The sequence below is a fragment of the Scyliorhinus torazame genome, chromosome X, assembly GCF_047496885.1.
Source record: "Scyliorhinus torazame isolate Kashiwa2021f chromosome X, sScyTor2.1, whole genome shotgun sequence".
Taxonomy (NCBI): Eukaryota; Metazoa; Chordata; class Chondrichthyes; order Carcharhiniformes; family Scyliorhinidae; genus Scyliorhinus; species Scyliorhinus torazame.
Genome location: NC_092738.1, coordinates 31,864,651 through 31,890,972, shown reverse-complemented (window position 1 = coordinate 31,890,972; position 26,322 = coordinate 31,864,651). Strand labels below are relative to the sequence as shown.

Genomic DNA, 26,322 nt, shown 5'->3' with positions numbered 1-26,322 from the left:
AACTTTTGCCATGCAGAAATGTCTGGGGGCCAGCCAGATCACCTTCAGTTCAATAAGGACATCACACGGTGGTGTAGTGGTTAGCACTGCAGCCTCACGGCACCGAGGTCCCAGGTTTGATCATGGCCCTGGGGCACTGTCCGTGTGGAGTTTGCACATTCTCCCCGTGTTTGCGTGGGTTTCGCCCCCACAACCCAATGATGTGCAGGTTAGGTGAATTGGCCACGCTAAATTTCCCCTTAATTGAAAAAAATGAATTGGGTACTCTAAAAAAATTTTTTAAAATAAGGACATCACACTAAGGACAGACTCACCTGATGAAGGAGCTACGCTCCGAAAGCTAGTGATCCCAAATAAACTTGTTGGACTTTAACTTGGCGTTGTAAGACTTCTTACTGACATCACACTAGAAAGACTAGGCTTTGAGCTCGGAACAAATGCCATGCAGGAAACGATAGGGTAAAGATAAACTATTTCCACCGGTTGGAGATTCAAAAACTAAGAGGCATAGTCTAAAAATTAGGGCCAGACCATTCAGGGGAGATGTTAGGAAGCACTTCTTCACTCAAAGGGTGATAGAGGTTTGGAACTTTCTCCCACAAACAGCAGTTGAAGCTACATCAGTTGTTAATTTTAAATTTGAGGTAGATTTTTGTTAAGCAAAAATATTACGGGATCTGAGCCAAAGGCAGGTTTATGGAGTTAGGTCACAGATCAGCCTTGATCTAATTGAATAGAGGCTCAGGCTTGAGGGGCTGAATGGTCTACTCCTGTTCCTGTGTTCCATACAGGCCCGAACTTTATAGGCAGTGATGCTTTCCCGAGCCAGAAACAACTTGAAGGCGTGTAACATAATGACACATTTTGGAGGAAAGGGGATGGAAAACAACAGCTTAAAAAACCGGTTGTCAAATGTTTTTCTGCAGCTGCACTCGTGATTGGGAGGCCGAGAGATGTACGCAAACTACAACTCCCGGCAGGCCTAGTGGGTCATTTCCGGTATGGGGGAGTGCTTCCGGGTGACAGCTTTCCGCGCCTTTTGTTGCCTCAGAAAATGGCTTCAAGCGACAATCCGTATGATGCGGCTGAATTACCAGATTTACTCCCCATTTATTACAGACGTCTTTTTCCATATTCGCAGTACTACAGGTGGTTAAACTATGGTGGTGGTAAGGAGGGAACATTTTTTTTCCTTTGCAAGTGCTTTTTGCTATTTTATGACTAAACTTTCGTTCCTGGGTTCACGTATGTTGGTTTCTTTCTCTTCAAAGGTGCCTCTGTACATATTTAAAATGACCTAAAATGCATTTCGTTGCTATTTAGTCATTCTCTTTTGTTCGATATAAAATGTTTAAAAGTCTAATGGATCCTGTGATTAGGGGGAGGCAGTGGCGTACTGGTATTGTCACTGGACTAGTAATCCTCTGGGGGGTCCCAGGTTCAAATCCCACCGCTGCAAATTGAATTCAATAAAAAAAATCTGGTAATAAAAGTCGAATATTAAAAGTCAAATGTTAAATATCGTAAAAGCCATCTGGTTCACTAATGTTGTTCAGGGAAGGAAATCTGCCATCCTTACCTGGTCTGGCCTACATGTGACTCCAGACCCACCCTCGAGGGCAATTAGTGATGGTCAGATGCTGGCACAGCCTGCGATGCCCAAGAACGAATTATAAAAAAGATAGAAGAAAAGTCCAGTCATGTAAAAGAGCTCTGCTATTTATTATGTGATTTCAACAAGGTCTTATATTTTATTGACAACTGTAAATTGCTGCTAATTTGGCACACCAACACCCACCCCATTTAGATGGCCATCAAGGCAGATGATTGAAATTTCTATGAAACAGATGGGTACCAGTTACAAAACTATGGAAAGGAAGTTGAAATTAGTTATAGGCAAGAATTATATTTAAATCCATGTTTATGCCACAAAAGTACATAAATACTACATACAGATCTACCATGTAATTTGCACAAGAACAGAGGCTTGCTGCCTCTTACACAACATTTACACAGGTTTTCTGTGTTAAACAGCATCTCTTGAAGCTTCAGAGTAGGTTTGGAGCACCATTTTCACTGTTCAAAACATAACTACTGTCAGCTCATTTATGTTGTAGGTTGGCAGCAGGAAAAACTGACATGACTAGCTTCTGGATTGCTGTTAAAAATCCAACAAGCTCACAGATGCCCTGCAAAGATCCAACTTTACCTGGCCTACGTGCGACTCCAGTCCCACAATATGGTTGACTAATGCTCTTTTAAACCACTTGTAAGAAAACACAGCCAAGGTAACAAGGGATGAATAATAAATGCAGTTGGTGTATGTTTTGAAAGTGTCCACCAGAACAGTTTAAAATCACTCAGTTTTTACAAATCAATGTTTTTCCCCCTCCCAAACTTGGGTTGAATAACCATGGTGAAATACATCTGCCACTGGTGAGTGAAAGAGTTTAAAAATGAACTGTCGCACAAAAAAACAATTGCACAACAGGAAAGTGTATTGGTACCAATATGCTAAAGGAACCATTGAGTCATTGTATAGTATGTTTCTTAGAACAGTGACCTGCTTTTTATGGCTCAGTACCACACTGAGACTGTCTTAACTCGCAAGGGTATTGGTTGGTTAGTTATTCGTTCTTTGTGTCAACAGTCCCTGAGAAATATTTCCAAAATCGAGAATTCTCCTTCACCCTGAAAGATGACATCTATGTGCGTTACTTATCCTTTAATAATCAGAATGAACTGGAGAAAGAGATGCAGAAAGTGGTCCCTTATAAGATTGACATCGGAGCTGTCTACTCAAACAAGGTAACCCTTCAGTGCAAAACATCAGATGACTCAAAGTTCACAGGTTGGATAGGAAACTACCTTCAAGTACAAATTTTAAGACATCATAATAGTGATGGCCCAGACCTCAGTATTTATTTTATATGGCTTTTTTAAAAAAAAACACACAATGCTGGAAGTAGTCAGCAGATCGGGCAGCATCTGTGGAGAGAGTAACAAGAAGGTCTGACCTTTCATCACCATTTCATATTAGCTCATCATTTGTGGGGTTATAAACAGAAGACATTTTTTTTGGTAAATGTTTTGAGTGATTTGCAGGAACCTAATGTCCAGATTGTGAAATCTGTGCGGTGGTTGGTGTGTTATCCTCGCCGACCTGCCTGCCGCAGATGCACCTGTCCATGACGGTATCGGTAGAAGTGAGGCGGTGATGCAGTGGTATTGTTGCTGGACTAGTAATCTAGAGACCCATGATTCAAATCTCACCACGGCAGATGGTGGAATTTAAATTCAATAAAAACATCTGGAAGTCTAATGATGACCATGATACGAATGTCAGTTGAAAACTCATCTAGTTCACTAATGTCCTTTAGGGAAAGAAATTTTGCATCCTTACCTAGTCTGGCCTACACGTGACTCCAGACTCCAAGCAATGTGGTTGACTCTTAAATGCCCTCTGAAATGGTAGCAAGCCACTCGGTTGTATCATACTGCTACAGGGTGTACAAAAAGGCATCGACTGGAAATGACGATGGTAAACCCAGCCCTGTCGACCCTGCAAAGCTTTCCTTACTAACATCTGGGGGCTTGTGCCAAAATTGGGAGAGCTGACTCACAGACTAGTCAAGCAACAGCCTGACATTGTCACCCTTGCAGAATCATATTTTACGTACAATGTCCCAGTCACCACTATCACCATTCCTGGGTACGTCCTTTTCCCCCCCCACGGCAGAGCAGACCCCACAGAGGTGGCGGCACAATTGTATACAGTCAGGAGGGAGTTGCCTTGGGAGTCCTCAATGTCAACCCTGGACCCCATGAAATCTCATAGCACCAGGTCAAACATAGGCAAGGAAACTCCCGCTGATTATCAGGTACTGCCCACCATCAGCACAGGGCTAAATCGCTGGCCAGCAGCACGGTTCAATTCCCGTAACAGCCTCCCTGAACAGGCGCCAGAATGTGGCGACTAGGGGCTTTTCACTAACTTCATTTGAAGCCTACTTGTGACAATAAGCGATTTTCATTTCAAGTGGTTAGCAGCATATTGTGCCAGCCAGTGGCCATCCCCAACAAGAGAGCATCTGCCCCTTGACATTCAGTGGCATTTCCATCACTGAATCCCCCATGATCAACAGGCCGGGTGGGGGGTGGTTTAAACCATTGATCAGAAACTGAACTGGACTAGCCTTATAAATACTTTGGCTACAAGAGCAGGTCAGAGGCTAGGAATATTGCAGTGATTAAATTAGCCCCCTGAACCTGTCCACCATATACAAGGCACAAGTCAGGAGTGTGATGGAATACTGTCCACTTGCCTGGATGAGTGCAGCTTCACGGTAGCACAATGGTTAGCACTGTCGCTTCATAGCGCCAGGGTCCTAGGTTTGATTCCTGGCATGGGTCACTGTGTGGAGTCTGCACGTTCTCCCGTGTCTGCGTGGGTTTCCTCCGGGTGCTCCGATTTCCTCCCACAGGTCCCGAAAGATGTGCTGTTAGGTGTTTTGGACATTCTGAATTCTCCCTCTTGTGTACCCAAACAGGCGCCGGAATGTGGCGACTATGGATTTTTCACAGTAACTTCATTGCAGCGTTAATGTAAGCCTACTTGTGACAATAAAGATTATTATTAAAAAGAAGCTCGACTCCATCCAGGTGGGGGCAACCCATTTGTTTGCTCCTCCTTCCACAAACATTGTCCCTCCAACGCACTGTCGCGTACAGTGTATACCATCTGCAAAATGCACTGCAGAAACGCAACCAAGTTCCTTAGGCCGCACCTTCCAAACTCACTCCTGCTACCATCTAGTAGACAAAGGGCAGCAGACACGTGGGAACCCCACCACCTGGAGGTTCCCCTCCAAGTCACTCACCATCCTGACTGGAAATATATCGGCCATTCCTTCACTGTCGCTGGGTCAAAATCCTGGAACTCCCTCCCTAACAGCACAGTTGGTGCACCTACACTACAGGGACTGCAGCGGTTCACCCGCTCGCGGGGCACCTAGGAATGGGCAATAAATGCTGGCCTAACCAGCGATGCCCACCTCCTGTAAACAGATTTTTTTTAAAAAAAGAGGGAGCCTGAATTGCTGTGGCAGCATACACTTTTATAAGCATGTTGTAGTCTGGAACTATGGTTAGCGATGTTAGAGGCTGCAACATTCTTCCATCACATAGCTGATCAGGAATCTCTCCGCTCCTACACCTGCTATCGACGTGCATTGGAAGGATTTGCAGGTTGATAGTCAAACCGATTGGCTGCATTATGAACATTGCTTTTTTTATTTGAACATCAAGTCATGGGGTGGGATTTGATTTGGAGCTTCTGGCTCGGGTGTAGGGATGCTGTCCACTGCGCCACAAGACCTGCACAAATTCTCAGTAATGTGTACTTAAATAGCGCCAGTGAACATGTAACACAGTACCACCTACAGGAGTATTCAGTAATGCAGCCACGTATATTCCGTTTTGAATGATACATGTGCACTGTGTACCATTAATATGTGACCGATGAATGAATTGACTGGTATATTGTTGAGTACTTTAGCTGATTGTAGCCATGTTTCCAGTAGGGAGATAACTGCAATAGAGTCCATTGCCCATGGTTGTGGGAGAGAGAGGGAGGGGGGAATGCAATTGTGCATGTTGCGTATTGAGCTCAGCTATGCTACCTGTGCAATAGGATGGCCTGCACGTGCTCTGAAAATTCAGTTATTAATAGCAGTCCGTTCTCACTAAAGTGTTCATTCTTTCAGGTGGAGAGAGGAGGAAATTAGTGATGTGGAGTGAGACTTTTTGCCAGCAATTCATAACTGTTCAGTGTTTCTTCTTTTGTAGCCTAGTCAGCATAACTCGGTGAAGTCAGGATCCTTCCATGCTGAATCAAAAGAGCTGGTCTTTGATATTGACATGACAGACTATGATGATGTTCGAACCTGTTGCAGGTATGTTGATTTGAAATGGGTTTTTTTGTTGCATGGACCCAGCGTTTTGCAGTGCTAAACCTGAGGTGGTTCTTGCTACTAAAACAGAAAATGCTGGCAGCAATTGTATCTGGGAAGGGAAGCAGAGTTACTGTTTCAGATTGCGGGCTTGGCATCAGATCGTGGAAAAGTTGTTTTTACAATTGGCACTTTTGTAGTTTGGTTTGCAGAGGAGCACCGACTCCCTGTATTAACCCTGCTAAAAGTAGCTCCCTTACGCTAACAGTAGACCTGTCGGCTAAGAATGCTGAAATTTTGCAATGTGCGGCATAGTTAAGGAGAGTAAAGTGATAAAGGTACATGTGCCGGGCAGGTATATTCAAAAGGAACTTTGAGGCTTCCTGTTAACTGTAATTTCAGTGATAGAAAGGGCTACTGTTGGATTTTAAATTACCTCGGGAGTAGGCTTTTCATCACCTCAAATCTGCTCTTTATTCAATACGGTTATGACTGATCTTCTCTCCGCCTCATCTCCACCTTCCTGCCTACTCCCCATAATCCTTCATCTTGCTACTAATTTAAAAACCTATCTATCTCCTCAAAATTGTTTTGTGCTCCGCCGTCCACTGCACTCTTGTGTAGCGAATTCCACAGATTCACAATCCTTTGAGTGAACTTCTTCTGTTTTAAATTCTGCCACCCCTAAGCCTGAAACTATGTCGCCTCTTGTTCTAGAACCCCACAGTTTTTACAGAAATTGGGGGTAGAAGAATGAGTGTAATGAGAATTGTGCAATAGTTTGAAAGATGTGGGTGCAACTTAAGTTGTGTTTCAATATTCTGGAACTGTTGGAAACTGACTAGGTAGTTAGTCTTTGTGTTTAGTAAATTGGAACCCAAAACTCCAATTAGCTAGGCGTTTTTGGTTTGGATTAAATTTTCTACTGGTTAACTTGTTTATTGGTCATGGAAGCGTTTTACTGTTTACATTTTTTTTTAAAAATCCTTTGCAGGTTGATGTTTGAAGGGGTGGGAAGTGGACTGGCTTATATTGGATTGTGATAGTTCACCGTTCCTCGTGTCTCCTGTGCATAGTGGCCGAATCCTGTAGTGTTCGTATTGACGTAGAATGTCTTTGAAATCTTTCAGAAGAATTCTGTCAAATTATTTTGTATTCTTCAGCTCTGCAGATATTTGCTGCAAGTGCTGGACACTAATGACCATTGCTATCAAGATTTTGGACAGAGCCTTGGGAGGTAAAATTGCATTGAGCTTTTTCTCCAGTAATTCTGCCTTTTGTTTTTTTGCACAATTAATCTCTACTGAAGGTGCTGATTCTTTCTGGGCTGCAGATCTTCAGGGGCCTTACAGCCTTTTGATAGTAGAAGCAAGTGCCTTTGTCCTTGAGTGAGTGTCAGCGAGTGAATAGACAGTGGAGAGCGTCACACATTCCAAAGGAGCTCACGGGTAGTGTTCGGAGTCACAAACTCTTACCTATTTTGCTTTCTTTGCTGTTCTCTTCTCTTGCCACCTGAGTGCTGAAGTGAATTGAAACATGCTAATGCTACCTCAGCTGACGTGGGGACAGATCAAACCTGTTGGTAGTTTGGTCTTTCTAGGTTAACTCGACAATACACCAGGCACCCCCACGTGGAGATATTTGCTTTGTCCCTATCCTATAAATGGATTTTGATTTTTAAATATTGGTGGATATCTAAATTTTGTTCACTTTAGCTCTTCTCTAATAAACTACCACCAAAGTGGTTGAACCTGATTGGACTCTTATCTTATTGTTTTTCTGAGGTTGAGACAGGAACATGGTGTTCTATCATTCAACCCAGATTCTCTGGAGTGACTCATGCCTTTCCCTGTATGCTGAGATTACAAATAACCAGCAAGAACTAGTGGCCTGTTTCTGTCTAGTACATTCTGTAAGCAGCAACTTCATGTGGATCACACCCATATCTGATCAATTTGTGGCAGAGAGATTGGATCCAATATATTGTACAAGGAAAAGTAAGGGTGAGCAAGAGAGTAAATGTGCCCCTTTTTAAAAAAAGACATTATTGTCGTAACAGGGATGCAATGGTCCATGTATTCTGAAATTCAACGTCATAGATACCCCGATAAGTTCAGCACCTGATATAATGCAGGTTTCCTGTGTTCCCATCACAGAGGACTTTGGGTTTCGGCACCGGCTCTGGGTGTATTCTGGCCGAAGAGGGGTCCATTGCTGGGTCTGTGATAAAAATGCACGGAATCTTTCCCAGGCAGCTCGGTCTGCTGTTGCAGAGTACCTGAGTGTGGTTAAGGTATGTATGTTATCTTCACATAAGCCATGTGATTAATTGCCCCTTCATAGAAATCATAATCTGTAATCACTTTACCATCAGTTTGTCTGTACCAACAAATGCGACTGGATGTTTTACAGGGTGGAACAGATGCAATCAAGAAAGTCCATCTGACTAACCCCATTCATCCTTCTATTCGGTGAGTGAATTAGAGTAAGACAATAGCTCCGTCTATGGTTACATGGAGAATATCTGATGCCCGAATGTGGTTATAAGATACAAACCTCATTTTCTGGATTAAGTGTCAACTGTGCCTGTATTGGTAGCATTCTCTCCTCTGACCCAGTAGGTCACTTGTTCAAACCCTACTCCAGAGTCTTGAGCACAATCTAGGTTGAATTGTTGAAGGTGCTGTCTTTGAGATGAGACCATTAAATCTACCCCCTTGTGGATCTGATGGCACCATTCAAAAAAGAGCAGGGACGTTGTCCTCAGTGTCTCCCTCCAGTATAGATCACAAAAAAGACTTTGATTGTTACCTCATTGCTGTTTGTGAGACCTTGCTGTACACAAAGTGGCTTCTGCATTTCCTCCTATTGCAGCAGTCCTACATTTTAAAAGCCCTTCATGGGCTATGAAGCATTTCTTTGCATGTCAAGGTTGTGAAATGCTCGCCTTTATGGGATATCTGAATGTATCCATCTGTAGCTGGATCATTGCCATGCAAGGACCGGAGCATTGTACCATTTAAAACACAATGTCTTATCTTTAAAGTATGGTGATTAATCTCACAATGAGTTCAAAGGTTAATTTATTCAAGGCTGTCAATCTAAATAGCGTACCTTTATGACGAGGCCAACGATGAGACAAGATATTGTGACTTTAACCTTTTGTGTTCAATGCTTTGCCTGTTTGATTGACTGAAATGTGCATATATAAATCTCCTATATTATACAGTATGGGCAAATTGCCTGTGGCATTGCTCAGTGCATCAGAGTATGCTGTATAATATGCATTATATTAATGCTGGTGATCTAGTGGTTGAAATTAAATTGTATTTGAATAGGGATGTTTATAATAAATTTTAAAGTACCCAATTATATTTTCCAATTTAGGGGCAATTTTACGTGGCCAATCCACCCACCCTGCACATCTTTGGGTTATGGTGGTGAGACCCACGCAGACATAGGGAGAATGTGCAAACTCCACACGGACAGTGACCCGGGTTCGAACCTGGGTCCTTGGAGCCATGAGGCAGCAGTGCTAGCCACTGCGGCACTGTGCCACCCTCCTGTTTGTATGGGAATGTTGGTTATTACTGAGCACAAACTCTGATTATCTTTGTATTTTTGAGGGCGGCATGTGGCGCCATGGTTAGCACTGGGACTGCGGCGCTCAGGACCTGGGTTCGAATCCCGGCCTTGGGTTACTGTCCATGTGGAGTTTGCACATTCTCCCCATGTCTCCGTGGGTTTCACCCCCACAACACAAAGATGTGCAGATTAGGTGGATTGGCCACGCTAAATTGCCCCATGGAAAAAAGAAATAAAAATAATTGGGTACTCTAAATTAAAAAAAAAAAAAAAAATCTTTGTATTTTTGTTTGTTGTAATTCAGTTGATTATGATAGTTAGCCTGTATCCTAAATTTGATGCCTTGGTGAGGTCTAAGCAAATTATTTTCTACTTGTGTGTCACATTGGTGATCTGGAGAGTGAAGTAGGAATGATGAGTTGATGAGGGTTTACTATGTGCAATTGCTAACCATTGCTGTTTATCTACCTGTAGGCAAGCTATCACTGTGATAGATAGCTACTTTGAAGACTATGCCGTGAATGAACAAGACATCTTTGAGAGTAAAGAAACCTGGCAGAAAGTCCTTGCTTTGGTCCCTGATGATATCCTTTCATTGGAATTAACAACATCTGGCAAATCTGTGGGCAACCTTTGTTAAAGTACCTATTTTCCATTGATACTGGAAGTTGCTTGCTTGGTGCAGTGTCTCTGAATATTGCTGTCCTGTCCCTGGGCCTCTACATTGATCTTGTATAGATAGAAAGAATAATCGTTTCTCCTTGGGGAAAAATCAAACTGATTCACTCACGTCCATCAGGAAAGGAAACTTGACGCCTTTCCTGGTCTGCTTTATTTTTGGTGTCAGTCCCACACCAATATTTGATACAGCTAAGTTTTTGTTAAAAATCTTTTGTGATGTGTGGGCATCACTGGCTAGACCAGCATCTATTCTCATCACTAAACGCCCTTGAGAAGGTGGCGGAGAAGGTGCCACCTTGAACTGCTGCAGTTCTTGTGGTGTAGATCCTCGGTGCTGTTGGAAGGGAGCTCCAGGATTTTGGCCCCAGCGAGAATGATGGAACAGCTGATATATTTCCAAATCAGGATGGTGTGATTTGGAGGGGAGCATGTAGGTGGTGGTGTTCCGTGCAGCTGCTGCCCTTGTCCTTCTAGGTGGTAGAGGTTGTGGGTTTGGAAGGTACTGTTGAAGGATCCTTGGTGAGTTCCTGAAGTGCATCTTGTACATGGTACACACAGCTCCCACTGTGCACTGGTGACAGAGGGAGTGAAAGTTTTAAGGTGGTGGATGGGATGCAAATCAACTGGGACTGCTTCGTCCTGGATGGTGTTGAAGATCAGAATGTTGTTGGAGCTGCATTCATCTAGGTGAGTGGAGAGCATGCTATCATATTCCTGACTTGTGCCTTGCAGGTGGTGGACAGGCTTTGGGGAGTCAGGAGGTGAGTTACTCACCTAGGATTCCTAGCCTATCAAGGGAAGATGGTTAGATTCTCTTGCCATTGCCTGGCAGTTGCCATTTATCAGCCAAAGCTTTTGTGTTGTCCAGATCTTGCTGTGTTTGGGCACAGACTGCTTCAGTATCTGAGGAGTCTGAAATGATGCTGAACATTGCAATCATCAGAATATATCACTTATTGCCTTATGATGGAGTGGGAGTTATGGTCAATGAGCTCTTAACTTCAGTGACTCCAACGTGCAAAGAGTGAACTGATTTTTCCAGAACTCTTGTTTTCTGTAAATTGACTCTTGTTTTGTGGTTGCTGTTTCAATAACCAAATAAGTATATAGAAAGCATGTAAACACATAATGGTCTGACTGATGCACCCGATTTCACAGTGTAACCACACATGATGCAAAAATGCAACAACAGTTCCTGCTGTAAAATGCTGGGACATGTTGACCTAGCTAATGTTAACACAGCAACTTCTTAGATTACTATTACACAACTGTTCCATTCTCAAAATTGCAAAGGAGCAGAATGTTAAGCTCCTTACAAGAATTGATCTCTTGGTAAGATTTGTTTCTTTAAACTTTTGTGCTGTGGTTAAGAATCTGTTCCAAGTATTTACATGAGGCAATGGAGGTATCTTCTTTAACAGCGATGCACAGTTTCGAGAGGGATTGCAAACCGATTTTGTCAAAGTGCGGAATTCAGCCGAGCGCTGGAAATCGTTGCAATGCACCGTAAGTGATCACACAATTGAACCGTAATTAACCACCGCGCACCCAAGAGCGATTCGAACAAATGGCGCATTTGAGAAAATGGGATGGCAGCATTAATGCTGATACATTGAATCTTCAAATATTTTCCGCTTTCTCCTCGTACAGCATTGCCCTGCTACAGTACAGTTCTGTGGGTATTGGAAGCCATGGGTTCCTCATCCACATCATCATTTGTGAATAAGAGAAGAGTGTCAACAGGTTGTTTGAAAGCAGTACTGTAGACCTCATCCTGTCCCCCGAACCATCCCTATTGTGTTCCTTTGCTGCCTTGATTGAAAATGACTAGCTCCACACAGACAAACAGTTGAATCTGGTTCTGGTCAGTGTGGCTTAGTCCTGATGGATTTTTAATCCATCACAAGGTAGACCACAGATGTGTGAGTTACAAGGAATTGGTTCTCCGAGTATTGGACTGATTTTGGAGTTTGTGTGTGTGTATATAAATGTCAGATTGGGCTCGCCCTGTGTGTCTCGGGGACTGGTTTAGCACACTGGGCTAAATAGCTGGCTTTTAAAGCAGACCAAGGCAGGCCAGCAGCACTGTTCAATTCCTGTACCAGCCTCCCCGAACAGGCGCCGGAATGTGGCGACTAGGGGCTTTTCACAGTAACTTCATTGAAGCCTACTTGTGACAATAAGCGATTTTCATTTCATTTCATCATCTAACTCACTTCTACGGGCTCAAGTAAAGAATGGCCATCTGGGATGAGTTACTCTGCCTGTATCTGGGGTAACTGAACCCCTGTATGAATCCTCGCCTCACGGGGGAATGGAAAGCTGGGCCGCATGGAATGAAATGTGGTCTCGTAATTTCCATAGTCACATAGTGGGTTTTATCTCTGATGTGGCCTTTATCTCTGATGTGGCCAAGGTTTTTATAAATTTTCTCTGCTCTTTTAACGTTGGTTCAGAGGATTCCAAGTCAAAATGTAGGGTTTTCATTGTCCCAAGTGGTTGGTATTTAGTTGCATGACTGAATACTTGAAAATTTTAAATCTTGAAAATGAGTTGACCATTTTGTTCAAAAGATTGGTGGATGTCAGTTTTGCTATTGAAATAACGGTTGAAGAGACTTGGAAGTCTGCTGGACTTGTTGCTGCACAAGCTGCTTATGTTGTCTTTGAAAAATAACTTGCCATTTATCAAATGGTTTTCTACAGTTGAACACCATCCATTTAGAAGAGATTAAGCTGCAGTACTGCTATCCTCGTTTGGACGTGAATGTCAGTAAAGGCATCAACCATCTGCTGAAAAGTCCATTCTCTGTCCATCCCAAAACGGGTAGTGTGTGCTTGTCTTTTATTTTCTTTCCCCCCTCAAATATTTACTGTGATTTGCACCAACCCTGTCCAACGGATCGTTAGGAGACATAATTCTAGGTCTGTAGCTACTTTGCAGCTTAAAGGTGAATAAGTACATTTTGTTTTAATCCTCCCTTCATAGAAACATAGACAATAGGAGCGGGGGGAGGCCATTTGGCCCTTCGAGCCTTCTCCGTGGATCATTATGATCATGGCTGACCATCCAACTCAATAGCCTAACCCCCCCCCATATCCTTTGATCCCCTTAGCCCTAACTGCTTCTTGAAAACATCCAATGTTTTGGTCACAACTACTTCCTGTGGTAATGAATTCCACAGGCTCACCGCTCTCTGGGTGAAGAAGTTTCTCCTCTCTGTCCTAAATGGTCTCCCCCGTACCCTCAGACTGTGACCCCGGGTTCTGGACACCACCACCATCGGGAACATCCTTCTTGCGTCTAGTCCTATTAGAATTTAGTGGTGACGCATCTTGCCTCTTGGGCACCTACTCCTTGCCTTGCACGCCCCACAGCTGAAGTTGATAGTTTGTTTATTTTGGCTTTTCAAGAAATCGGTGTACAAGTATCTAATTTTGTTGTAATTATATCGCCGTTTGTGTTTAAATGTGGAGATTATCAGCTCTGGAAATTGAAACACTTTCTCCTTTTGTTATCCCTTATCAATTGCTCCCACGCCTGATGTAGCATGAGTGAGATCGAGTTAAATGAAGCTCTCTCCTAGTGCCCTCTGCCACTCAAACTTTAAAAAATTTCTATTTTTTATCAGAGATTTTCCATTTTTGCCAATATTGCAACAAACTCAAAACTGGTACAATACAGTATAAATGCTTCAGCGTGCATGAATACTGAAAACGACAGGAGAACACCAACACAGTTGGTTCAGCTCAATCATTAAACTCCGCTTATACAATGGAAAAAACTGAACGGATAAGCTAGAGGATGGGGGAGGAAAGGATAAAGCCATGCAAACATAATATGATGCACACCATCACGTGTAGCGAGTTCCAAGATGATGCTACGTAACTTATGGAAAACCTTGCAGGAGCAAGTCCGACATTATGGAGCCTATAAATTTGAGATGGGGTCCCACACTTTTCGGAATGTATCTGATTTAGAACAGAGTATGTAAGTTAGGCACTCCATTGGGATATATTCCGTTATAATTTTATGCCAATTCTAAATTGAAGGATATTTATTGCTGTCACTCTTATTTTTAATACCGTGGCAGCCTCTCTCAGTTGATTTGTGTGATAATTTGCTGTTTTGTGCTGTCAGCTCAGACAACGATTTGGTTTGAGGCGTCCCAAATTGATCTTGAGATTCCAATGAAACTGGAAAAGCAAAGACTTGGCCATTGGGCTTAGATTTGAAGCCTAGGCCAAATAAAATGATAATGCATTAAAGCTGTTCATTTCAAAATTCTCATCCTTATTTTTTAATTCCTCCACGGCCTTGCCCCCTAGATCTCTGATTCTGACTGAATCCCTACAGTGCAGAATGAGGTCATTCAGCCCATCGAGTCTGCACTGGCTCTCTGAAAGAGCACCCTCTCTCGTCCCGCTTCCCTGCCTTATCCCCGTAGCCTTGCGCATTCATTCCTTTCAGGGACTGCAGCCACCGTTCAAGTTCCGCAACTTAGAGCTCCAGTTTCTGCAGCTAGTGACACTTCTGCAGACGTAGTCATCGAGGGCACTTTGTTCCTCTGCGGCTTCCCACATCCTGCAGGATGCACGTTCCAGATGGGCGTGCTGAATTGCCATATCATAGAAAATACATTGTAGAAGAGGCCCTTCGGCCCATCGAGTGCAGACCTGATCTACTGATCTAATCCAATTTGCCAGCACTTGGCCCATAGCCTTGAATGGTACAATGTGCCAAGTACTTATCCAGGTGCTTTTTAAAGGATGTGAGGCAACCCACCTCTACCACCCTCCCAGGCAGTGCATTCCTGACCGCCATCACCCTCTGGGTAAAAACGTTTCTCCCCCCCCCCCCCCCCCCCCCCAAAAAAAAACCTACTGCCCTTGAACTTGTGTCCCCTCGTGACTGACTACAACTAAGGGGAACAGCTGCTCCCTATCCATCCTGTCCATGTCCTTCCTAATCTTGTCCACCTCGATCAGGTCGCCCCTCCGTCTTCTCTGCTTCAGAGAAAACAACCCAAGTCTATCCAACCTCTCTTCATAACTGAAATGTTCCATCCCAGGCAACACCCTGGTGAATCTCCTCTGCACCCCCTCCAGTGCAATCACATCCTTCCTATAATGTGGTGACCAGAATTGCACACACTACTCCAGCTGTGGCCTCACCAAAGTTCTATACAACTCCAACTCCCTGCTTTTGTAATCTATGCCCCGATTGACAAAGGCAAGTGTCCCATATGCCTTTTTCACCACCCTATTAACCTGCCCTTCTGCCTTCAGAGATCTCTGGACAAACACACCAAAGGTCCCTTTGTTCATCAGAACGTCCCAGTGTCAGGCCGTTCACTGAGTACTTCCTTGTCACATTACTCCTTCCAAAGTGTGCCACCTCTCACTTTTCAGGATTAAATTCCATCTGCTACTTCTGCCTATTTGACCATCCCGTCTATATCTTCCTGTAACCCGAGACACTCCCCCTCCCTGTTAACCACCCGGCCAATCTTTGTGTCATCCCATGTGGGATCTTGTCAAAAGCTTTGCTGAAATCCATATAAACTACATCAACTGCACTACCCTCCTCTACACACCTGGTGACCTCAAAAAAACTCAATCAAATTAGCTAGGCATGACCTCCCTCTGACAAAGCCATGCTGACTATCCCTGATCAATCCTTGCCTCTCCAAGTGGAGATGCATTTTCTCCAATAGTTTCCCTACTACTGACGTGCGACTCACTAGTCTGTAGTACCCTGGCTTATCTCTACAGCCCTTCATAAATAGTGGAATGACATCAGCTGTTCGCCAGTCCTCTGGCACCTCCTCTGTGGCCAGAGAGGAATTAAAACATTTTGGTCAGAGCCCCTGCAATCTCTTCCCTCACCTCCCTCAGCAGCCTGGGACACAATTCATCCAGATCTGGAGATTTGTCCACTTTGAAATCTGCCAACACCTCCAATACCTTGTCACTCCTTGTGTCAATTTGCTCAAGAACCTCACAGTCTCTCCCTGAGTCCATATCTACACCCTTATTCTCTTGGGTGAAGACAGATGTGAAGTATTCGTTCAACACCGTACCAATGTCTTCTGGCTCCACCCACAGATTTCCCTAATGGGCCCTATTCTTTCCCTGGTTATCCTCTTCCCATTGATATATTTATAGAATATCTTGGGATTTTCCCTACTGTTGCCAGAGCTTTCTCATATCCCCTCTTTGTTCTTCTAAGTGCTTTCTTACGCTCCATCTTGCCCTTTCTGTACTCCACTAATGCCTCTGTTGATTTCCTAACTTTGTACTTGCTAAAAGCCTCTCTCTTCCTTCTCATCATAACCTGAATATCTCTGGGCACCCGTGGTTCTCTGAGCTTGTTACTTCTTCCTATTACCCTAGAGGGAACATGTTGGGCCTGTACCCTCCCCATTTCCTTTTTGAATGCCTCCCCACTGCTCTTCTGTAGATTTCCTCGCAAGTAATTCTTCCCAGTCTACCGTGACCAGATCCTGCCTTATTTTACTAAAACCCACTCTTGCCCCAATCCAAAACTGTTTTTTTGCAACTTGTCTATTTCTTTGTCCATAACAAACTTAAATTGTATCATGTTGTGGTCGCTATCACTAAAATGCTTCCCCACCAACACCTCAACCACCTCACCAGCTTCATTCCCCAGAATTAGGTCCAGCACTGCACCGTCCCTTGTTGGACCATCTACATTTTTTAAAAAAAAATATTTTATTGAAAATTTTTGGTCAACCAACACAGTACATTGTGCATCCTTTACACAATATTATAACAACACAAATAACAATGACCTATTTTATAAACAAAAGAAAAAAAATGAATAAATAATAAATAACAAAAATGAAAACTAACCCTAATTGGCAACTGCCTTATCACAAGTAACACTCTCCAAAAATATAATTTAACAGTCCAATATATAATTATCTGTAGCAACGACCTATACATATTATACAGTATATATTAACAACCCTGAGAGTCCTTCTGGTTCCTCCTCTCTCCCCCCCCGATCCTGGGCTGCTGCTGCTGCCTTCTTTTTTCCATTCCATCTATCTTTCTGCGAGGTATTCGACGAACGGTTGCCACCGCCTGGTGATACCCTCTACATTTTTACTGACAAAGTTCTCCTGTATACATTTTAAGAAATCCACTCCATCTCAGCTCTTAACACTATGACTACCCCCATTAATGTTGGAAAAGTTGAAATCACCTAATACAATTAATTACCCTCGTGTTATTATTTTTACACATCTGCAAATTACATGCATATTTGCTCCTCAATTTCCCGCTGACTATCAGGGGGTCTATAATAAACACCTAGCAATGTGACTGTCCCTTTTTTATTCCTAAGCTCTATCCACAGAACTTCATTTGAAATCCCCTCCAAGATCTCTCTCCTTACTGCAGTAACTGACTCAACTAATATTGCAATGACTCCTCCTCTTTTACCCCCTCTTCTGTCTTGCCTGAAGATTCTATATCCCAGAATGTTGAGCTGCCAACCCTGCCCCACCCTCCACCATGTCTCCATAATGGCTACTATATCACAATCCATCCTCGCCCTTGATTCCTTTGTTTTACCTGTAATACTCCTGGCTCTAAAGTGGAGGCCATCCAGCCTTGTCTAACCCCTTGAAAATCAATCCAGCTGAATTCCCTCTGACTTGATAGCTTTACTGTATTATACTGTGTTCACACTCTGTTAACAGTCCCCGCCCCCTGCCAAATTAGTTTAAACTCTTCTTAACAGCACGAGCAAACCCGCTGGCAAGGATGTTAGTCCTGCTCTGGTTCAGATGTAGACCATCCCGTTTGTACAGGTCCCACCTTCCCCAGAAACAGTCCCAGTGATCCAGGAACCTAAAACCCTCCCTCCTGCATTAACTCTTAAGCCACGCATTCATCTGTGCTATTCTGCTCGCTAGCATGTGGCACTGGGAGTAATCGAGAGATTACAACCCGTGAGGTCCTGCTTTTTAGTCTACTGCCTAGCTCCCTGAATTCTTGATGCAAGACCTCATCCCTCTGTACAGACAGACTCCTCATGGTGCCAGAAGCTTGGCTCTGTCTGCACTCGCTGGAGGAATCAACCTCCAAAATGAAACACAGATTTGTGAGTGGGACCCCAGGGGACTCCTGAACTTAACTGCCTCTTTCTCTGGGGCTGCCTAATGGTCACCCATTCCCTTCCTTCCTCAAGTCCCTTCAGCTGCAGTGTGACCACCTCTCTAAACGTGCTATTCACGATGCTCTCAGACTCACGGATGCTCCACGGTGTCTCCAGTCGCCGTTCCAGCTCTGAAACCCGAGCTTCCAGGAGCTGCAGCTGGACACACTTCCTGCACACATGCTGGTCCCAGGGACTGGAAATGTGCTCGGCTACCCACATAGAGCATACCACTGCTTTGAGCTCACCTGCCATGACTAAACCCTTTAAATTAAAAACTAGGAGACTTTTATATTTAAAAAGTAAATCGACTAAGTCCGTACCCTTGCGAAAACAATGACTTACAATTTAATACATTTGGAAAAATATCCAACTTAAAACTTTATATAATAATAATCTTTATTATTGTCACAAGTCGGCTTACATTAACACTGCAATGAAGTTACTGTGAAAATCCCCTCGTCGCCACATTCCGGCGCCTGTTCGGGTCACAGAGGGAGAATTCAGAATGTCCAATTCACCTAACAGCACGTCTTTCAGGACTTGTGGGAGGAAACCGGAGCACCCGGAGGAAACCCACGCAGACACGGGGAGAACGTGCAGACTCCGCACGGACAGTAACCCAAGCCGGGAATCTAACCCGGGTCCCTGGCGCTGTGAAGCAAAGTGCTAACTACTTGTGCTACTGTGCCACCTGTTCTACAATATATATAGTGTTTATTATGGTATTTATAAAGTGTTTACTATGGTATAATATAATCTAATAACCCACCTGTCACTCACCAATTGTCTTTCTCCTCTGCGCCATGTCCGGAAAGGCCTCTACTTAAGGACATAAGAACTAGGAGCAGGAGTAGGCATTTCAGCCCCTCGAGCCCGCTCCGCCATTCAATACGATCATGGCTGATCTCATCTCGGCCTCAACTCTACTTTCCTGCCCGTTCTCCTTAACCCTTCAACCGCAAACTAATTAAAAATTTCTCTATCTCCTTAAATTTACTCAATTTCCTGGCATCCACTGCACTCTGGGGTAGTGATTCCACAGGTTCACAACCCTTTGAGAGAAGTAATTTCTCCTCATCTCTGTTTTAAATCTGCTGTCTCTTATCTTAAAAACTGGCCTCTCATTCTAAATTGACCCACAAGAGGACGCATCCACTCTACGCCTACTTTGTAAATACCTTTTATCATCTTACATACCTCAATTAGATCACCTTTCATTCTTCTAAGCACGAGAGAGTAAAGGCCTAAACTGCTCAATCTCTCTTCATAAGACAAACCCCATATCTCTGATTCAATTTAGTGAACCTCCTCTGAACTGTCTCTAATGCAACTCCATCCCATCTCAAATAAGGGAACTAAAACTGTGCACAGTACTTCAGATGCCGGCTCACCAATGCCGTGTATAGTTGCAGCAACACTTTCCTACTTTATACCCTATTCCTTTAGCTATAAAGGCCCAAATTCCATTTGCTTTCCTTATTATCTGCATGCTAGCTTTCTGCGATTCAAGCATAAGGACACCCAGATCATTCTGCAACAAAGTATTTTGCAGTTTCTCTCCATTTAAATAATAAGTCGCCTTTCCATTTTTCTGACCAAAATGGATAATCTTTCACTTATCCACGTTCAACACCTTATCAACGTTCAACTCCATCTGCCACATTTTGGCCCACTCACCTAACCTATATCTATTGTTAAATTTCTTATTTCCTCATTGTAGCTTTCTAACCCACCTATTTTAGTGTCATCTGCAAATTTGGCTATAGTACCTTCTATACCTACATCCATGTCATTAATTTAGTTTGTAAATAATTGGGGTCCAAGGGCCGAACCCTGTGAGATCAACTAGTTCGAGCTTGCCAACCAGAAATATACCCATTTATCCCACCGCCCTGCCTTTTGTTGGTGAAGCCAGTCTTCTATTCAAGCTAATAAATTGCCCCAATCCCATGTGATCTTGTCGGGTGTATTAACCTTTTGTGGCACCTTATCAAATGCCTTCTGGAAATCCAGATATACTACATCTACAGGATCCCCATTATCCACTCAATTTAATGGGACTTGTGTTATGTCACTTTTAGGTTTCTCTCTTTGATATTCAAGCTGCATTAAAAAGATCTTCTGTCACTAATATGTTATAGTGTTGCCACTTTTTTTTTTGTCAAGCGCTATTCTCATTGGTTGCAAGTTTCCTGCATGCAAGTATTCTATTCTGCTCATCATTTCTGTTGCTGTTCCAGGACGCATTTCAGTGCCGATAGATGTGAAGAATTTGGAAACGTTTGACCCCTTTAGTGTCCCTACAATAAGGTAGGAAGGACATTGGCATTGATTATTTCTACATACTTTAGAAAGTGATTTAACTGTTTTTTTTCATTTACTGTGTTAATGTCATGCATTAGAGTTCTTTAAAGTCGAGATAAGACGGGGAAGTAGCTCTATAGAAACTTGAGTGTCCAGGTGTTTGTAGATGTAATTTAGTGCATCAGCTAGATTGCATAAGGTATCAAAAAAAAAATCCCAAAATATTAAATTTTATTTCATGTGCATTGTGACTATTGCACTACAGTGCCAACTACATGTTGGTACAGCCTGTTTGAATTTCACATTCTGTATAGCAGGGTTTTTCAAACTGGGGGTCGTGACCTGTGGATGGGTGTCAGGAGGTAGCGGAGCGGTTGGTTGCGGCGTTCCCGATTGCGAGAGAAGCATCCAACAACTGTGACTGGCTTTTAAGAATGCCGGCTGCGACCGTTTTTTAACTGGAGAATGCCGGCTGCGACCTGCCTTTTAAATATGAAAGATGGATTCTTCCCGCCAGACGCAGTGGCAGAGAGCAGGTCCTGTGCCTGGCACGTACATCTGTGGCGTCACCCGCCCTGTACTTCTGTGCTTTGGGCACAAAATCACGGAGGAGAGATCTGCTACCAAGTAAGCAACAGGAATGGGAAGAGCTGAAGATGGGTCATTTCGTAATAAGGAAGAGAGGGCCAAACAGGCCAGGATCTCACAAACTGAATTTGCTGGAGAGAGCTGCACAGGAGAGTCCACAGCAGGGCAAAGCAGTGCTGGTGTGAGCAGTATACAGAGCTCCAGGGTCTCTGGTGAACAAACAATTAAGAAGAAGCTGAAATTTGGAACAAAGCAGTATAAAGATGATTTTTTTTTTGTGGTATGGCTTGGTTAGTCCCGAAAGACGTGCTGTTAGATGAATTGGACATTCTGAATTCTCCCTCTGTGACCCGAACAGGCGCCGGAATGTGGCGACTAGGGGGTTTTCACAGTAACTTCATTGCAGTGTCTTACCTTGGAGTCATCTTTTCAATACTAAACGAACTGAACCTCAAATTGCAAGGGAAGGATGATGGTTTTCGATACTGTGAAGAAATAGATGCTTTCCAAAAGTCATTGAAAGTTTGTCAAGTGCGAGTCCAAAGCCAAAACTTCTACATGTTCCCCACACTGCTACGACACATCAAAGAAAACAATGTTAGTGAGGAAACTGTTGATCTACTGGCAAGCCTTATTCAGTCGCATCTGGCTGCACTGATCGACAGATTCAGATTTTTTAAAAAATTTAAGAGTACCCAATTTTTTCCAATTAAGGGAAAATTTAGCTTGGCCAATCCACCTACCCTGCACATCTTTGGGTTGTGGGGACAAAACCCATGCAAACACGGGAGAATGTGCAAACTCGGACAGTGACGCAGAGCCGGGATTGAACCTGGGACCTTGTGAGGCAGCAATGCTAACCTCTGCGCCACCGTGCTGCCCTGATTGACAGATTTTGTCATTACATTCCCGATGAGACGTTTCCGATTTTGTAAGAGAAGAGTGGGTGAAAAATCCTTTTTGAGTTTGAGACCTCCGAGTCAATTATTAACTTACAGCTGACTCCAAATGAAGAGACTGAACTTCTGCGCCTCACCTGTGACAGCAAATTAAAAACATGCCATTAGTCCATGAGGCTGTCAGCATTCTGGAGTCTCCGAAGGGTATCCAGTGCTGAGTGAAACCATGATTTTGTTGCGATTGCCCTTCACAACAACCTACATGTGCGAGGTTGGAATTACCATCCTCGCAAAGGAACTGGCTGACTCTGCACCTGAAATGCACGTTGTCCTCCTCCTCTGAACCTGATTCAAGTGAGGACCAAGCAGACTCGCCTGTCGCTTTAAAGATAGGTGAAAATGGTGGGACGTGAAGGTCGGCCGGTTGGCAAAAGTGGGTCCCGGGGGAAAGAAAGTTTGAAAAACACTGCTATACAGGGTTTACTGCCCAGGAGCAAAAAAGTGCTTTTTTCACAGTATCTGCAGTCGTTATCCAACTAGTCCTTGGGCAAAGTGTGCGAAGCTGACCTGGCCGCACAGAACTATAGCCGAGCAAGGGGTCAATTCTTTTGGTAGACATCCAGTTATTACTTGAGGAAAATCATCTAATGTTTCTGCCTCGTTGCAACACCAGCTTGCTTATTGGAAACTGAGCGTGTTTGGATGGTGGCTGACTTGTTCCCTCTAAGCTGTGCGGATATGTGGCCACGCAGCAATTGGGAATGTGATATGCAGGGAGCAAACAGGCTGCATGTGAGCAGCAATGCCTTTAAGATGTGCGTATGCATGGCTGCGCATCAATATTCAAGGGATTGCACAGTGCAACAAGTGCACCGCAAGCAGAGGCGGGAGAGGAAACCATGGTGAGGGCAGCATTTAGAGTACTCAATTTTTTTCCCAATTTATCGGGCGATTTAGCGTGGCCAATCCATCTACCCTGCACATCTTTGGGTTGTGGGGGCAAGACCCACGCAAACATGGGGGGGAATGTTCTTGAACAATGACCCAGAGCCGGGACCGAACCTGGGACCTCAGCGCCGTGAGGCACCAGTGGTGCTCAACTATAATGCCCTTTATCAGATAGCATGCTGATACAATCTGTCTAAACTTGCAGTAGCTGGTTATGTGTTGAAGGGTACCTGTTATCCATGTAACCGTACCCTAACATAGGCTTGGTGCCTTCTGGGGAAGAGGGAAAGAAAGTCAAAGGACAGTGTTTTCTGTAATTTACAGAAAAAAAACCCTTGATTTTGTGTTGTCTTTCAGTTCTCTATGCAGGGAACTTGATAGGAAAACTAAGGAAGAGCAGGAGAATACACATACTGAGAATGGTGAGGGACTAGAGGTGAAGCGTCGCATCAGAGGTAAATGAATAACAAGATCATTATGTTTTTATTATTCTGCCATGGAATCTAGATATTGATGACCAGGCCAGCATATGTTGCCCGAACCCAATTGTCCTTGTGAACTGTTAAGATTTAAATGCATTGCTGTGGGTCTGGAGTCCCATGTAAGCCAGATCAGGTAAGGATGGCTGATTTCCCTCCCTCAAGGACATTCGTGACCTAGGTGGGTTTTATCGATCGTTCCATGGCCACCGACACGGAGGCTAGCTTTAAACTGCAGATTTTAAAAATGTAATTGCAATTATTAATTTGAATTTATATTCTACTAGCTACCATGGTGGAATTTGAACCCATGTCCCCTTGCCATTAGCCTAGAACTTTGAATTACTAGTCCAGTGACATCACCTCAATGACACTGTATTTTGTGGGGGAGCAATCCTTAGTAATGCGACAGGTCCAATATATCATCTGATCCTAAAACCTCTGATCACACATCTTTGTCATCTTCCTCCCCCGAATGTCCTGGTGTCTGTTGGGGCCTCACTGCAAGGATGTTAGTCACCCTCTGGTGTGTCATCTGAAGCACGGTGTACAGTTTTGGTCTCCTTACTCGAGGAGTGATATCATTGTGTTGGAAGCGAAGGTCCATTTGACAGGTACCTGGAATGAAAGGTTTGTCCTATGACGAAAGGTTAATCGGGTTAGACCAATACTGATTGGAGTTTAGAAGGATGAGGGGTAACCTTATTGAAACATATAAGATTCTGAGGGGGCTTGACAGGGTAGATGCTGAGAGGATGTAAGGAATCTCTCATTAAAGACTGAGATGAGGAGAAATTTCTTCTCTGAGACTAGTTAGTCTGTGGCATTTTCTTCCCCAGACAGCAGTTGGGTTTTTGAATATATCCACGGCGGAGTTAGAAAGATTTTGATTGACAAGGGAGTTGTGGATTGTGGGGGGGACAAACCGGAAAATGGAGTTAAGGCCACAATCAGATTAGCCATGATCCTATTGAATGGCGGAGCAGACTCGAGGGGCTGAATGGCCTTCTCCGATTTCTTCTTATCTTTATGAAACTGAATACTGAACAGAAATAGTGTGCGACGGAATGCAGTGCACATGGGTGTATAAATTCCTTTCAATTTCTCTCTGCACTCAGATTATAAGAAAACCAGCCTCCTGGGGCCCGTAAAGATTTTTGAACAGTTTATAGAGAAAATGGAGCAGTCGCAAAAAGGACAGCTGCTGGAACAGAGTGGTGAGTATCAATGTTATGGCATGAGCTTGTCAAAATACAGCTCTGAGCAAAGCCAGTGCAGGTGGAAGACGGGTTTTTTCCTGGCGTTTTCGTTTTTTTTAAAATTTGGAATGTTTCTGTAAGCATATATTTGCTTTAAGTAGAGAAACCTTTCTCGAGAGTGAAGATGTGCTTGAGCTGTGTTTTCCCTTTCATTTTTGAATTAGAATCCCCAACACATGGTGGGGGCAGCACGGTGGTTAGCACTGCTGCCTCACAGCACCAGGGACCCGGGTTCAATTCCGGCCTTTACACTTTCTCCCAGTGTCTGCGTGCGTTTCCTCCGGGTGTTCCACTTTCCTCCCAAAGTCCAAAGATGCGCAGGTTAGATGGGGCTACGGGGATAGGGTGGGGGAATGGGCCTAGGTAGGCTGCTCTTTCAGAGGGTTGGTGCAGAATCGATGAGCGAGATAGCCTCCTCCACAGTCAGAATTCTAACGCTGTCAGCAGTCCAAAGATGCGCAGGTTAGGTGGGGTTACGGGGATAGGGTGGGAGAGTGGGCCTCGGTAAGGTGCTGTTTTGGAGGGTCAGTTCAGACTGGATGGCCTCTTGCACTAATACCGAACGTGACTTGGGCGAGTGGTTTACTACAGCCTGACAGCCCAAGACATCCGGTGTGGTTCACTGCTCAGGGACTACAACTTCACTCCTAAGTCCTAAAGGTAGTGCAAGTGCTGATATCTGATCAAGAAGTCATTTCCCAGGGCAGCACGGTGGCACAGTGGTTAGCACCGCAGTCTCACGGCGCCGAGGTCCCAGGTTCGATCCCGGCTCTGGGTCACTGTCCGTGTGGAGTTTGCACATTCTCCCTGTGTTTGCGTGGGTTTTGCCCCCACAACCCAAAAGATGTGCAGGGTAGGTGGATTGACCACGCTAAATTGCCCCTTAATTGGAAAAAATGAATTGGTTACTCTAAACTTTAAAAAAAAAAAAAAGTAGTCTCCCATAAGGTAACTTCAGGAGGGGTAGGAGGGCTGTTCAGGAGATGAGCAAATTGGAAGAATTGGGGAACATTCTCTATGGAGAATTTATTTTGAAACGTACAGCCAGAAATGAGAAATACTGTATCTGCTACTTTCATTTAAAGAGTCTGCTTGATTAATTGTTTAAATACATATTTTTTCCAGATAGGGGAGGAGATTTTTGATGTCAGCGATTGAGTGGAGGGTCCTTTTTCAAATGCCTTTTGGCGGATGTCAATTTGAATGATCAGATTGTGAAGCCTGGGACCAGTGACTACCTTCAGGACTTCACTTCTGTAGCTGCAGTGAAGATTTAAAAGTTCTTCATGATGTACCAAAATGCACATTATGAGCTCTGAACAGCTGAGAAGGCTAGTGGAACACTTGTTTCAGAAATCCTACTTGAGGTTTCTGTGCAATCATTTTGTATCTCCGGTAAAGCAGCATAAAAGCATTAAAAAATTCAAATGAAATGGAA

General features: G+C 43.9%; 1 protein-coding gene across 2 annotated transcripts; it reads left to right on the top strand.

Annotated features, from left to right (window-relative positions):
- The first annotated feature begins 1,010 nt into the window (after positions 1 to 1,010).
- Positions 1,011 to 26,322, top strand: prim1 (DNA primase subunit 1). 2 transcript variants are annotated; one of them, XM_072493999.1, is made up of 13 exons: positions 1,011 to 1,169; positions 2,651 to 2,808; positions 5,848 to 5,954; positions 7,115 to 7,188; positions 8,108 to 8,244; positions 8,364 to 8,422; positions 10,011 to 10,121; positions 11,648 to 11,723; positions 12,923 to 13,043; positions 20,648 to 20,717; positions 23,504 to 23,601; positions 24,744 to 24,842; positions 26,010 to 26,322. In XM_072493999.1, exons 1-13 carry the CDS (start codon positions 1,055 to 1,057, stop codon positions 26,027 to 26,029), a joined length of 1,245 nt encoding a protein of 414 aa, XP_072350100.1. In that variant the 5' UTR covers positions 1,011 to 1,054; the 3' UTR covers positions 26,030 to 26,322. The 2 variants fall into 2 exon arrangements, with proteins under 2 accessions (XP_072350100.1, XP_072350102.1); XM_072494001.1 differs by having other exon boundaries at positions 1,028 to 1,149.